Here is a 13,961-nt window from a genome sequence, read left to right as displayed (position 1 = left end):
ATAGATATTAGATTTATAACGATGACGCGATCCTATTTTCAAAACGTTTTAGCGGACAGTGAAAACTCTCTATAAGTTGTGTGTATCAGTATAATATTTTAATATACCTACTAATATTACAAATTACTCAAAATACGAGAGTTCAATATTCATTCAATTCGATTTTTTTAACATTTTACTCGTTTAATAATAATAATTATAATTAAAAAAAAAAAAAAAATTGTCAATGTGGCGTCCACTACTGTTTTATATAGTGGTGGTATCAACATAATATTATGGCATGGAAAGGTCGGGTAATTTGGCAGCAAAAATGTTTGCAAATAACCCTCTTCGGTCACTAGGAGCGCTAGACTGATGTTGGAAGGGAAAATAAAATCACGAGCGATGCGTGTATGTGATTTAATACTATTCGTATACGGACACACACGCGGTCCATCGGCGCAATCGGCTACGACGACTACGACAACGACAACGATAAACGGTCGACGAACGGTAATCTGATAATAACCAAAAAAAAAACCACCGTAAACGAACAGTCGTAGTAAAATAATAATAGTAACAATTTATTTTTTTATATATTTTACGAGATACAGACTTTCACCCAATAGTTAAATAGTACCGTGGTCTGTATTAAGTAAATATAAAATAAAATAATAATAATAATAATTTAAACCACGTGGTGTTCACATCGGGCGAATCGAAATAGCTGCAACACTCTAGAAGACGCCGAAAGATAGTGGCGCAAGTCGGTCTCTCAAATCTCTTGGCCGAGCCAAGGGTTCATATTATCTATAAAACAGTACGTACGATTGTGATTTACACGCCCGGATCGACAACGACGTCATGATAAAGTTGGTACGTATATTGTTGTATATAAATAATATATATATATATATATATATATTGTCGCAAGTCGATAGTATCGCAATATCGTTTAATGTTTACATTGTGTGTGTGTGACTCATAGTTCACCGGTAAATTTAACGAAAGCTTAAAAATATTAATATGACTTCGTCGACGTAATATTAAAAAAATAATATTTACATCGTTGTCTGTAGTCTGCATAAATAATTTGTATATTTAAGAGTCACTTCTCCTTATTCTAACACCTACCATTAAATCCAAACTGGACAATTATAGGTGTAGTAAAAAGAATTCATTATAGTATATTATTTAATAGTATCTATGTTCTTTAGGCTTACTATCAGACTACTGTAATAAATTTTTTTTTTTTTTTAACAACCGAGGAAATCACAGGATATTATTATAGTAAATTTGAGTGTACCTCGTGGACATTGAGTAGGTAATTAAAAAAATATGTTAATAATCATAATTAAATTCAGTGATAAATAATTGCTACCGAAAGTAAAAATACTTAATACAATTAATATTTAATATAAATGTTCGCAATTTATGTATCTAATATAATAAGAAAAGTTGCACTAAGTTTTTCCAAAACTAATGCACATATTATTATACAATAATAATTAGTTTTAAGGCCAATGGTATAAACAACTTAAATTTACTATAAATATTTTAATATCTTTGTTGTGTATAAAACATAATAATTTTAGTCAGGGTTTGAAATCGATATTATTTTATGTATTTTGTTTGCTTATCAATATTAGTTTTTTCTAATTTGTTATTAAATCAATTTTAAACATAATTTCTTTTTAAATTTAAAATTTTGTTTTTTCATGTTAACAATTTTAATTTAGATTTCTATTTTCTATACATACGGCTTATATTATGTATTATCGTTCTTCACACGTTTAATTTGTGTTGTTGTAAAATGGATCGAAAAAAATAATAGTTTAACATAGTTATTATTAATTGGTTAACAGTATCATACACTCGTTGACTATTATTCAATTTTAAGATTACATTATTTTTTTCTTTAAATTTAATTTTATTATAAAACTATTATTATTTTTGTATAAATGATATTGTTTTATTTTTTTTTTCAATTTCAACATAATTTTAAGTATCATAAGGAAAAAAACATATTTGATACTACTTTTGATTATTTGACCATTTTATATTGAAGTTTTAAATTTATTTAGAAAATGATTTCAGGTCCTAATTTTATTAATACGTAGGTAACGAAATATATCAAATTTCTACTATTAATGTTTTTGAATCATTACAAAGTACCAAAAATTGTTTACAACTTAAAAAAAAATCAGATAAAAATGTATCCATACTTCGAATGTAAGCAAGTATCAGCGTGTTGTTTCTTTTTACAACCTGTAATGAACAGAATCATCAATTTTTAATAATATTAAAATAATTCCTTATTTCAATATTGATATCGGGAACTTGATTCATAAAATTAATTTTCTACGGTTTTGCCTATAAACAATTTAATTGGTTGTTTGAAGGATAATAATAATATCAAGTGGGATGTTTTTTTATCCAGCGAGAAACCCTGTACCAGGTGTTGTTCAGGCGGAAAGACGAGGATGAATTACAACCAGACAAGAAGAAATTGGCCAGAGTCCTCGATCTGATGGACCTTACGGCACTTGGCGTTGGGTCTACATTGGGAGTAGGTGTTTACGTACTCGCCGGAAATGTTGCTAGAATAGAAGCCGGGCCAGCCGTTGTGCTGTCATTCATTTTGGCTGCCTTTGCGTCAGCTTTTGCAGGTGAGTCAAGAAAAAAATAAAACAATTAATGTAAAAAACATACATTTTGAAGTATGGTTTTGTTGAAACAAATTAAAAACTTCACTAAACCAAGGCTGTGCTCTGATATACGCGCAATTTTCTGATAAAGTCAATTTCAATTGAAATCAAATTAATGGTTTCGGATGATAAGGAAAAGACAATTCTCGTTTATAAACAAATTCATCTGAGATTTGTAATATTTTCAAATATTATATTATATTTTTTATAAACCAGTTAATTTTTTCGTAATTATTTAAGTATAATTTACATATTTTTGAGTTGATTTTCTTATAAATATAATCAAAAAACATTATGAAAAACACTTGAAAAATATTTTCCATAGAATTAATCGCAACTGGAAAATAAAAATAAAATGAATTCATCTTTCGTAATTCAAGGGTATAATTAATATTTTGAACAACCATATTGCCGATGAGTTTCATGACAAAAATAGTCTATTTATTTAAATGAGTTGAAAACCTTATATAGTTTAAATGTGTCTGTTATAAATGTATTATCACACTTAAGACATCCGAGCACTCCAAAAAGTTCAAACCAGAAATAACATACCTATATTATTATTTAAGACTAAATTGCAATAATATATAAATATATAAATATTATATTTACAGGCCTGTGTTACGCTGAATTCGCAGCGCGAGTGCCGAGAGCCGGGTCAGCCTACGTTTATAGTTACGTCGGAGTTGGCGAATTCGTTGCGTTTGTGATCGGCTGGAATCTGATACTTGAATACGTTATCGGTGAGTGGTACCAAGACTTAAGACCTATCGAGCTTTCACTGTATAATTATGTTATCGTAAACTAAGTAATATTTTGATCTATGCGATCACGGGAAAATAGATACTATATTTTAGGCTTATTACCAGACTACATCGCGGATGTACTCGGAAAGCGTATCGATACGTATGAGTGTATGACATATCTATGCCGCAGCGAGACAGGTTAAATACAACAGTAGAGAAGAATACTTTTCAATCTTATCGATCTTGAGACTTTATTTTCATTAATATTTATGTTTTATGAACCGTAAGTACCATAATTGTATGTACCTCTTAACTGAGTACCGGGTATAAACGAGAAATATACTAATTGAGTCCTAGGATTATTTTAATTAAACATAAAACCAACTGCCTATAATATATTATATGTATATGGAAAAGACTACGTGATGACGTAAATTATTTGTATTTAATTTTAACTATTTTATATTATTATTTGTTATATTAAAAAATACATAAAAAAACATTTTTAACCACACCTGTAGCATTTTATTACAGACAGTATTAAGTCTGTACAAATGAGAAGGAAGATATGTTTATTTTTAAAGTTTAACCGGACTCAATTAGTATATACCTAAAAATAACCCTAGATTCAATTCATCCTAAAACGTTTTATTGATACTCAGACATTTAGTTCGTATGCAGTCTAAATAGGTGTTTATGTTCGTAGTATTAACTGAATGACATCATTAGTATTATATTTATTTTTTAAAATAATTTGAAGTATATCAAGATCAATTTCTGAAGGTTGTGTTACCCAAAATTACTCTGTGATACAATCTTCTGAACACGGCAAACTGCATAATTAGTTTTAAAATTGTATAAAAGGTGTTTTATTATATATTTTTTTTTCTAAATATGACGACTTTTAGAAATTAAAAAAATAAAATAAAATTACATAACGTTGAATAAGACTGATGAAATGTTTAAGTTTAATTCAAAATATTCAGTACCTGCTAAATGTGTTAACATTTAAAACTTATTTGATGTTACTGCACATTTCAGGTACTGCAAGCGTTGCCAAAGCTTTGAGTAATTACATAGATGCGCTGTTGGGCTATCCTGTAAAAAATACAATGACCTATCTTTTCCCCATCAATGTCAGTTTTTTGGCCGACTACCCAGATGTTTTGTCGTTCAGTCTCGTAATACTATTATCGCGTGAGTAGAATATTGTTTTAAAACAAAACACAAAAACCACTATATATATTTTCATGGTGTTATTATTTATTTTATACATTACGTTTGCAGTTATACTAGCATGGGGAGTCCGGGAATCTACAATGATCAACAACGTGTTTACAGTCGTCAATTTATTCACTGTAGTTACAGTTGTTGTAACCGGATTTTTTAAAGGTAACATTTTATATTTGTATGTTAAATTTGTTTAATCATTGATGATAAATACATTAATATAATGTTATGTTATCGTTATGATAGTTAATTTGTACAATTGGAGTATTCCAAAACAAGACATCCCAAAGTATGTGAAAGGCGGCGAAGGTGGTTTTATGCCTTTTGGATGGGCCGGAGTGACTGCGGGGGCGGCCAAATGTTTTTACGGATTCATCGGTTTCGATAGTGTGGCAACTACAGGTGAGTGTAAAATATAATAATGATATTTATGTATTTAGCTATATTAAAATCAACAAAAATAGGTTAATAATAAAATATACTAATATTGCTTTATATCGTTTACCACTAAAAATAAAATCCTTGTTTTGAAAAACGACAGTTTCCAAAGAATTACAACAATATAGTATTACAAAATAAATAAAGTGATAAATTATCACTGATAAAATAATATTAGTGATTATGAATAAAGAATAAGTTCTATAGTATTCATAAAAATATTTTGTTCATTTTATTTAATATTTTATAGCCAAATCCTTAATAATAACAGATGTTTGGCAATATTTTATTAAAGTAGGAAAATTTTCGTATAATCTTCCATCTGCTATAAAATAGATAATTAATATTTTGCGCTGTTTTATTTTGAGAAATATTAGATTTTCAGATCTTGTGTTTTTGTTATCTTAGGTTATTTTATGGTAACTATACATAATATAATGAAATATTTTTTTTTATATAATAATTTGTTTACCGTTAATAATTTCATTTCTGTGTATAATTTTTTACTAGGAAACAACATAGGTATAATTTTATATACATGATTTTTAGAGAGGTATTCTCTGTAAGCTCTATGCAGTTAATGTAGTTTTGCGTAATTCCTTCTCGTACCATAATTAATTAATATCATATTATATTATACAGTGAAATAAAGTAAGATATGTTTTTGTAACTAATGTGCATTTAAAAATTGTTTTACCATATTATAAAAAGTGCACAATTTACGTAATTTTCTATTTAAGCCTGACGTATGCATATTCCATTGTAATTGTTGAATGTATAATAAAATGCCCAAGTTTGTATTCTAAACGTTGCATGTTGTCTATCTTTGTTTGCAAAATATTATTTTTATTATTCAATTGGTCCTTAATGCCTTTTTTAATAGTTTTCATATATTATTCAGGTATTTTTTAGTTTTATCACCACACAAATCAAATACTATTTTATTTATAATATTATGAAAATAATTTCCATATTTTAAAGTAAATATTAATTAAATTTAATCATTATTTTTAAATATCAATAGCAAGTTATGTTTAACTCTCCAAGCAATAATATCTACTTATAAAATAAAATAATTATTTTCTGTACATAGGAGAAGAAGCAAAAAAACCAAAACGTGACATTCCGTTGGCCATCATTTTATCGTTGACCATCATAACATTTGCATATTGCTGTATCAGTTCTGTTTTAACTCTAATGTGGCCATACTATGATCAGGTAATTATTAATTTCAAAATCGAAATTTGACTATCGTTTAAATAGTAGATACCTTTATAGTTTAACCTTTGTTTTTTATACACTTAGGTATCAGTTTTATTATAATCTTACCTATAGGAAGTAGTAATATTACATAATACTCAGGTTAGGTTAGGTAAGTTAGGTCGGACACAGTTAATTCATATTTATTTGTATATTTGTGGCATGTTTTACAATTTACTCATTTTGATTGTTTTGATTTACTTACTAGTAAACTATATATATATCTTAGTTAAGAATAAATTTTTTTCTGAATCAAAACCGGTATTATATTTGTATAGGTATTTGTACCATTTGTGACATAAATTTTTCATATTAACGTCCATCCATCATAGTTAACCCAGACTTGTTACAGACAGTGTTCAAAGCGGATACAGACAATATTTTAATGTTGTTAAATGCTATTAAGCTTCTAAACTCCAACCAGTTCATATCTTTTAATACATTTTTATAAATCATATGAAACATTCTATGATTCAATACTATTTTAAACCCTAAAAAATTGGAGAGGCTATAGCCATATTATAGTCCGTGCTGACTTTGATTTTGACTCCGTGACTAGTGGTCTTACTAAAATTGTGTCTCTAAAATGATCTAGTAGCACCCAGGGTCGTCATTTCAATTTTTTTTTTGTATGCATAAATATTGAGCAGGTCGCTATTAATTTTTTTCATGACATATTATTTGACATTATTAATATATTATAGTGGTATATAATAATAATTATTAACACAATTAAAATAAAATAAAATGACATAATACAAGCAGTTAGCAGTGCAAAAGCTATAAATGTTTAAATTTAATATAAAATGAAATTTAAACAGTCAAATTAAATAAAAACAATTAACAATAAAATAGATAGGCACAGAATAAATCAGTAAAATTTGTGGTTACTAGTAATAATCATACAACGGTTATTTTATGATTATAAAGACGTGATCAATCAATCAATTATCAACTATCATAATTCATAATATTTACATATAAATTTATTATTTTAATATAAGTATAATGTATATAAATATAATTTTTATTTTTTTTGTGATGTGGCCGAGCGGGCCAAGTGGATGTGCCTTGCGGGCCAAAAATTACAATTTAGAATTTTAGGTACACAAATGTATTCCCTGCGTACCGCAAATGACGCCCCTGGTAGCATCGTCTCTTTTTTTATTACTTTATTTTTCTACACGAACACAGTAAAGAAGGTATGTGTTTAAATTTAAAAATAATTTAAGAACAATTTTGTTGTATCGCATACTTAAGTACAGTCCATAATATTATTCTTATAGTTTTAATTCTGATTTGTACTAACATTACCAACAGATTTCTAATATTTAACTTCGAATTATAAACATGTTCACTTATCATACGTTATAGGACATCGACGCGCCGTTCCCTTACGTTTACGATCATCTCGGTTGGACTACGTTAAAATTGATTGTTTCATCCGGTGCTATATTTGCTATGTTTGCCAGGTAAGAACACGTTTGACAAAAATATCAATGGTTTCTTAATCACGATTATTACGACATTTACAGTCTCTTAGCCAGCATGTTCTCGATGCCAAGGATTTTGATGGCCATGGCAGAAGACGGTCTCATGTTCAGTATGTTCTCGATTATTCACCCCAAGTTTAAAACACCTCTATTGGCCACTATATTATCGGGTTTATTTGCGGGTAATTATAATATTAATATAATTGCACGGTTTATGAATGGCTTGTGCAATATTGACTCAGTGTAATTAATTCACGGTCACCTTCAGGTATTGTGACGGCACTTTTAAACCTTGATCAACTGATGAACATGATGTCGATTGGCACGTTATTAGCTTACTCGATAGTGTGCATTTGTGTGCTGATGTTACGGTACAAAACCGATTCGGACGTCGACGAGTCTGAAAACGAGCAGAGCAAAGATGAACTAGAGACCAGTGGATTTGTAAATGCGGTGGTAAAATACCTAAATCTGTCCAATAACAATAAGGCCGACAAAGACACTCAGCGCGTAGCCACGACCCTCATTATATCGTTTAGTACGTTTCGAAATGTCATAGCACGCTTTCTAGTGGTAGTTAATGATTTTGTAAAATGTTTAATCACATCGTTTGTACTTCTTATAGTTTGCACGTCGGCGCTGTTTAGCTTTATAAGTGTACAATCAGAGTGTGTCGCTACCGTTCATCAATTGTGTGACAAAAACGACAGTAACGGAACGACCTTCCAACCAGGTTGCGTCAATGTAACCAGCAACGAATACGAATGCGTCGGGAACAGCATCGCGACGTACACTAGTGCCATTTTGGCAATTGGGTTGTTGCTTCTGTTGCTGTTACTGACTAGACAGCCCCAATCAAACAAAAAACTTTCGTTCAAGGTACAAAGCATAATCAAACTCGAACTTATAATTAAAAATGGTATAAAAATAAATCATTAATGTCTCAAATCATTAAAAAAATTAATATAAATAGACAAAAAAATTAAAAAAAAAGACTATAGCTCTGAAATATGTAACGAAATTTATAATAGAAAAGGTTAAAATTTCAAATGGTCATTAATTTTGAAATTATATCAAAAAAAAATATTGATTTTATTAAAAAACGTGTGTCCTTTAAATATCTTCTATTTTTTTCTTTATCCCTGTTATTTTTAAAAGCACTTAATTTTTATTGATTCAAAAATTAATAACAGACAGGTAAAAAATCACTGTTAAACCAAAATATTAATCAATACACTCCGAAAATAATAGAAAAAATGCACAATATACTGCTCATAGTTTTATAAATGTATTTAAATTTAATATATACTATCATTCAATTGCAAGCATTAGTTTAATCAATAAACAACATTTTAAATACCTACTGATATGTTCCGTTTTTGCAGGTCCCACTGGTCCCGCTCATACCGTGCATTAGCATTTTGACGAACATTTACTTGATGATGAAACTCGACATAATCACCTGGATTCGTTTTACTATTTGGTTGCTAATCGGGTTATGCATTTATGCTCTATATGGTATGAATAATAGTACTGAGGGCTTGAAACGGAGAGTAGAGCTGAAAAGAAGTCGTTCGAATTCTACAGAGCCTATAAACCAGGTTTCTGCTAATTTATAGACACGCGTTACAACACATGCATAATGGTGATAAGGTTGTAATGATATATCCATTTTGATATATTATTATTTAGATTTATAAATTGTTTATACAACTACATAAACATAGAATACCAGAATATACATTATTATGAACTAAATTACTTTTCAGATAAAAGAAATAAATAGAATATTATTTGCATTACTATACAAAATTACAAACATTAATCAACAATAAAATTACAAATAATTAAATGACTTTAAAAAAAAAATGATTTAAAAATTATTACATTCATTGAAATAATACAAATATGAACTATGTAGTAAATAAGATACTAATGATGATACACAAAAGAGCAATCGCTGCAATCTCCAAATTCAATCACAAATAAGGCGGCATATCATGTCTATAAAATGGCTAACAACAATTAATTCCTGGCTCAATCGATTCCATTCGGCTCAGTCTTTTACCTAACATTGTATCAATAAATGTATCATCTTTCTCTGTGTCAATGTTTTATAAGTTTAAATAAATTTAATTCACTTTAACATTATATTTCTCGACTTGTTGAATATAATATTCTTACATACCTCTTTCCACCTCGATTATCCAGCATCCACTACATCAAGTCACATCAAATATAATTTCACACTTCGAGTCATTTGAAAGGTATGTGATAATCATAATTCATACAATAGATATTTTCTGTAGGTACTTTAATTTATTCAAAAGGAAAAACTCTCTTACCCAACCCCGTAGTTTATCTTACGAAGTGATGAGTTAAAGATAAATATTAAAAAATATATAACATTTAAAATACTATATCATAATAATAATTATATACCTTATTTTTTTTTAACTCATTATTAGGTATAGATTAAAATCTATTTTAAACTTAAATTACCAACTATTACTTTATACATTATACATTATGTTTCTGGAATCGGCTGTGCTCAATTAAATTTAGTTATTCTTCAATCACATTCTTGTTGAAAAGCAACACATATTCTAGACTGCAACTAATACTTATAATATTTTTCTCTACACTGATATTTTTTAGTCATTCTGACCCTTACACCAAAGTGAATGTGGTTCATACAGATTTCTCCAATGCGTTAGACTAAGCAGATCATGTTTATTTAATTGAACAATTTCGATCTCTTGAAAATGTTTGATCTTTTTGTTTTGGCTACTGGTGTTCTCTAGTTAAGTTTTTTGCTAACCCCTCGAGGTTTTTCAAAGCAAAATTTCATCACAAATACTATTTACAATTTTTTTTAATTCTACTCCTTTTATTTTTCTGCATTTAAATCAACTCAATTTTATGATTATCAAAAAATATATTATTATTTAAATTCCTATAACTAATAAAGATGTAACAGAAACAGCTAATTCATATAATTATATAAATTGCAAAAAACTTTTCTATACTTTATATGTATTTAGTATATAATATTTGGTTGTATAAAGTGAATACGTGATTCATGTGATCCCAAGTGTCAAAACTTAAATAGATCACATTATTATTATACGTATTATACTATTATGAATTTTATTTTATTTAAATTTTTAATAAAATTGTTAAATTTATATAATATAATTTATGAAATTAAAATAATAGTATGTAAATATTATTGTAACATACTTGAATATACATCTGTGGTGTGATGGCAGAGGATGATAATATGTCATTTTTGGATTATTATGTAAATGGTTTAGAAATCACGTGTTTTATATGGTAGCAAAATATGATATGTCTCTCTCACATATTACGCCATCCGTTGGTACCCAAACTGATAAGTCATTATTTAATCGTCTATGCGATGCGAAAAATTGATATGTTTTTAGTATAATTGATAAGACGTATGTTTAAAAAAACACATGGTGGCAAAACTTGATATGTCAATGTTTATAATAATATTATTATGTTATTTTTAAAAAAGTATATTAATATAAACAAAATTTTATAATAATTTATTATTTTACAATATTATATCAATAGATTTTTCTAGTAGAAATGTTCATTGTTTAATATTAAAATTTATTATTTTACTGGTGATTAGCTGTTTTTTTTTTTTAAATAAACTTCAATCCTAGATCATCTTTTTTGAAAACTTTAAAAAATATTCCAACAAAAGACAATAATGCAAACCCTTCAGTAAGTGTAATAAAAATTAAGCTATTTTGATGAAACTAAAAATAGTATAAATAGTTGTTATTGCATTTATTTTGATATGTGCTGAAACATTTTGCTTTATAATAAAAGAAAAAAATAGTTTAATATAATAATATAATAATAATATTGCAGAGACAGTCTCTGAGAAAAAAAGTTAAGCCGGTATATTATAATGATCATAATAAAGTACTTAACTGGTTTAATTCAACACAAAATGAGTTTTAGGTAAAATTAAATAATTTTGTTATTATTCTACTTATTTTTAACAAATTGTAATTAATTTTTTTTAGAGTAATTTATATTTAAATAATATTTCTGACACTGGTTATAATAATGATGAAGATATTATGGACAACACATATAACATTAACACAGAGTTTTGCTCAAATTTAGGATTAAAAAATGTTGACAAATAATGATATGTCATACAAATTACATTAAAATAACTTTTATGTTTTATTTAATTTTAGAAAAAAAAAATTCAAAACACCATTATTTACTATATACCTATATACCTATATACCTATATTTACTATATATTTATTATATACATAATTACTGTTTCTCGATTAAAAAAATAACCATGTATATGTATAAAAATGGACATGGACGTTCTTAGATTGTATTATGCAAGGATCACTGTCAAGTACCAAAAGCTGGAATTGCTGGAGTTATATACCAAATCGGCGAATTTACTGTATTAATCATCCGTTGAAATCTATTCATTGAACATCTCATCGGTAATTTCAATCACTACTGTGGTGTAACTTATATCTTATATTCACGTCGATCAACAGAAAATAAAATAATAACAATACGAATTACACAAAAAATAACTAAAATCATTATTCCTTATTATTGTGCATTTTTAACAGGGAGATGGGTATGTAACACATACGACAGCCGAGTATGCAGAGCTCATAAAAAAATTAACCTCATCATTCCAGAATCGATTGATAGATAATAAAAATTATATTGACTTATTTTTAACTAATTTTTTACTAGTCTTTGTAGAATCTGCGAAACGTCTTCAATGCGTGTAAAGCAAAAAAAAAAAAAAATTTAAAAGCTTAATTTTAGAGAGTAAAATTATATTAAGGAAAACGTTTTGGCATTCTGTATATCTCTTTCGAGATGTGCAGTTTTAATTTTTTTTTATTTTATATTCAATACTAGTACATAGACGTTATGCACAGTAAAATGAATTACATATTATACAAATTATAGTGACTTATTTTAAAATTAGACCAATGTATTTAACGTAAAAGAAAAAAAAAGAAAACTGGGCATCCCGAAAAAGATATACCGAATGCTCAAACGTGTTCATAAAGGTATACACTATACATATTAACCTTTTTTCCGATTATTTTGACTTAAAAATATTCGTCGGGATCAGTATAACTTTATGTCAGTGTTTGCGTTCCTATAACACACATGTTGATATTGGTATAATAAAATATCACAAAAAAATTGCAAGTATGCAAGTCCGTTTATAAAATAAAAATGATCACACGATAAAAGAAGAAATTAAAAAAACTGGCAATTAATGAGTATTAAAATAAATAATTATAGGCTATAAGTTATGTTGCAGGTAATATTTGTGTGCCACAATTCACGTCGGTGATGCCCTAATATTTGAAACCTAGGTTATTATGTAACTGCAATATAATATAAAAACAATTGCAAATTAATTTAAGTGGATTTATCGGGGGCGTCATACAACAGGTTTAAGTTAAACTACACATATACTCAGTTAGTCTCTAATTAATAAAGTTTTTTCATTTACGATTACGAAACGCGGTATTATTTAGCTTAATGTTTATATGAGTGAAGGAGGGGACGCAATATACTTATTATTTATCAATTTGTTCGTCTACTGAAGTGCATATGAATGATAGTTTTGTGTATAATAACTATTATAGTAATTAAATCGTATTTAATATTTAATTGAATGGTATGCACTATGCGTGTAATATGATGAGTTAAATTTTGAATGTGAATTATCACACAGTCACATTCAATAGTGGTTAATAATAACAATTTATGAATAATCGACATGTAGCCGGTAGATGCTATATTGTTAATATTTAAACAATTCAGATAAAAATAACTTTTATAATTATTATATCCTGATATTATTTTAAACATAAACTTTTGATATATGGTAATATTTTTATTTTAAACAATTATGTCAAGAGTACAAAGTTATAAAGCTATTGTCTAATTTTAACACCAAATATAATCCCTATCATATAAAGATACATTAGTAATACATAATCATTTCAGTAACATCTACATAATATTATGTTTTTGAAATTTAATTTATTTTATAA

The 13,961-nt window shown here is 27.3% G+C and overlaps 1 protein-coding gene across 1 annotated transcript; it reads left to right on the top strand.

Annotated features, from left to right (window-relative positions):
• Nucleotides 1-401: 401 nt before the first annotated feature.
• On the top strand, nt 402-10,007 carry LOC114120164 (cationic amino acid transporter 3-like). The gene is made up of 12 exons (XM_050210393.1): nt 402-855; nt 2,420-2,648; nt 3,302-3,430; nt 4,475-4,630; nt 4,721-4,825; nt 4,910-5,065; nt 6,195-6,319; nt 7,736-7,833; nt 7,897-8,036; nt 8,123-8,392; nt 8,480-8,733; nt 9,240-10,007. Exons 1-12 carry the CDS (start codon nt 844-846, stop codon nt 9,471-9,473), a joined length of 1,908 nt encoding a protein of 635 aa, XP_050066350.1. The 5' UTR covers nt 402-843; the 3' UTR covers nt 9,474-10,007.
• Nucleotides 10,008-13,961: the final 3,954 nt, after the last annotated feature.

The sequence above is a fragment of the Aphis gossypii genome, chromosome 1 (genome assembly GCF_020184175.1).
Source record: "Aphis gossypii isolate Hap1 chromosome 1, ASM2018417v2, whole genome shotgun sequence".
NCBI classification, from domain to species: domain Eukaryota; kingdom Metazoa; phylum Arthropoda; class Insecta; order Hemiptera; family Aphididae; genus Aphis; species Aphis gossypii.
Note: the sequence above shows the minus strand (reverse complement) of the source record. Positions and strands in the feature narration are given on the sequence as shown.

Coding starts and splice junctions, on each gene's coding strand:
- LOC114120164 (XM_050210393.1), top strand. Junction 4,826..4,909: donor TGTAACCGGATTTTTTAAAG/GTAACATTTTAT, acceptor TCGTTATGATAG/TTAATTTGTACAATTGGAGT. Junction 6,320..7,735: donor TGTGGCCATACTATGATCAG/GTAATTATTAAT, acceptor CATACGTTATAG/GACATCGACGCGCCGTTCCC.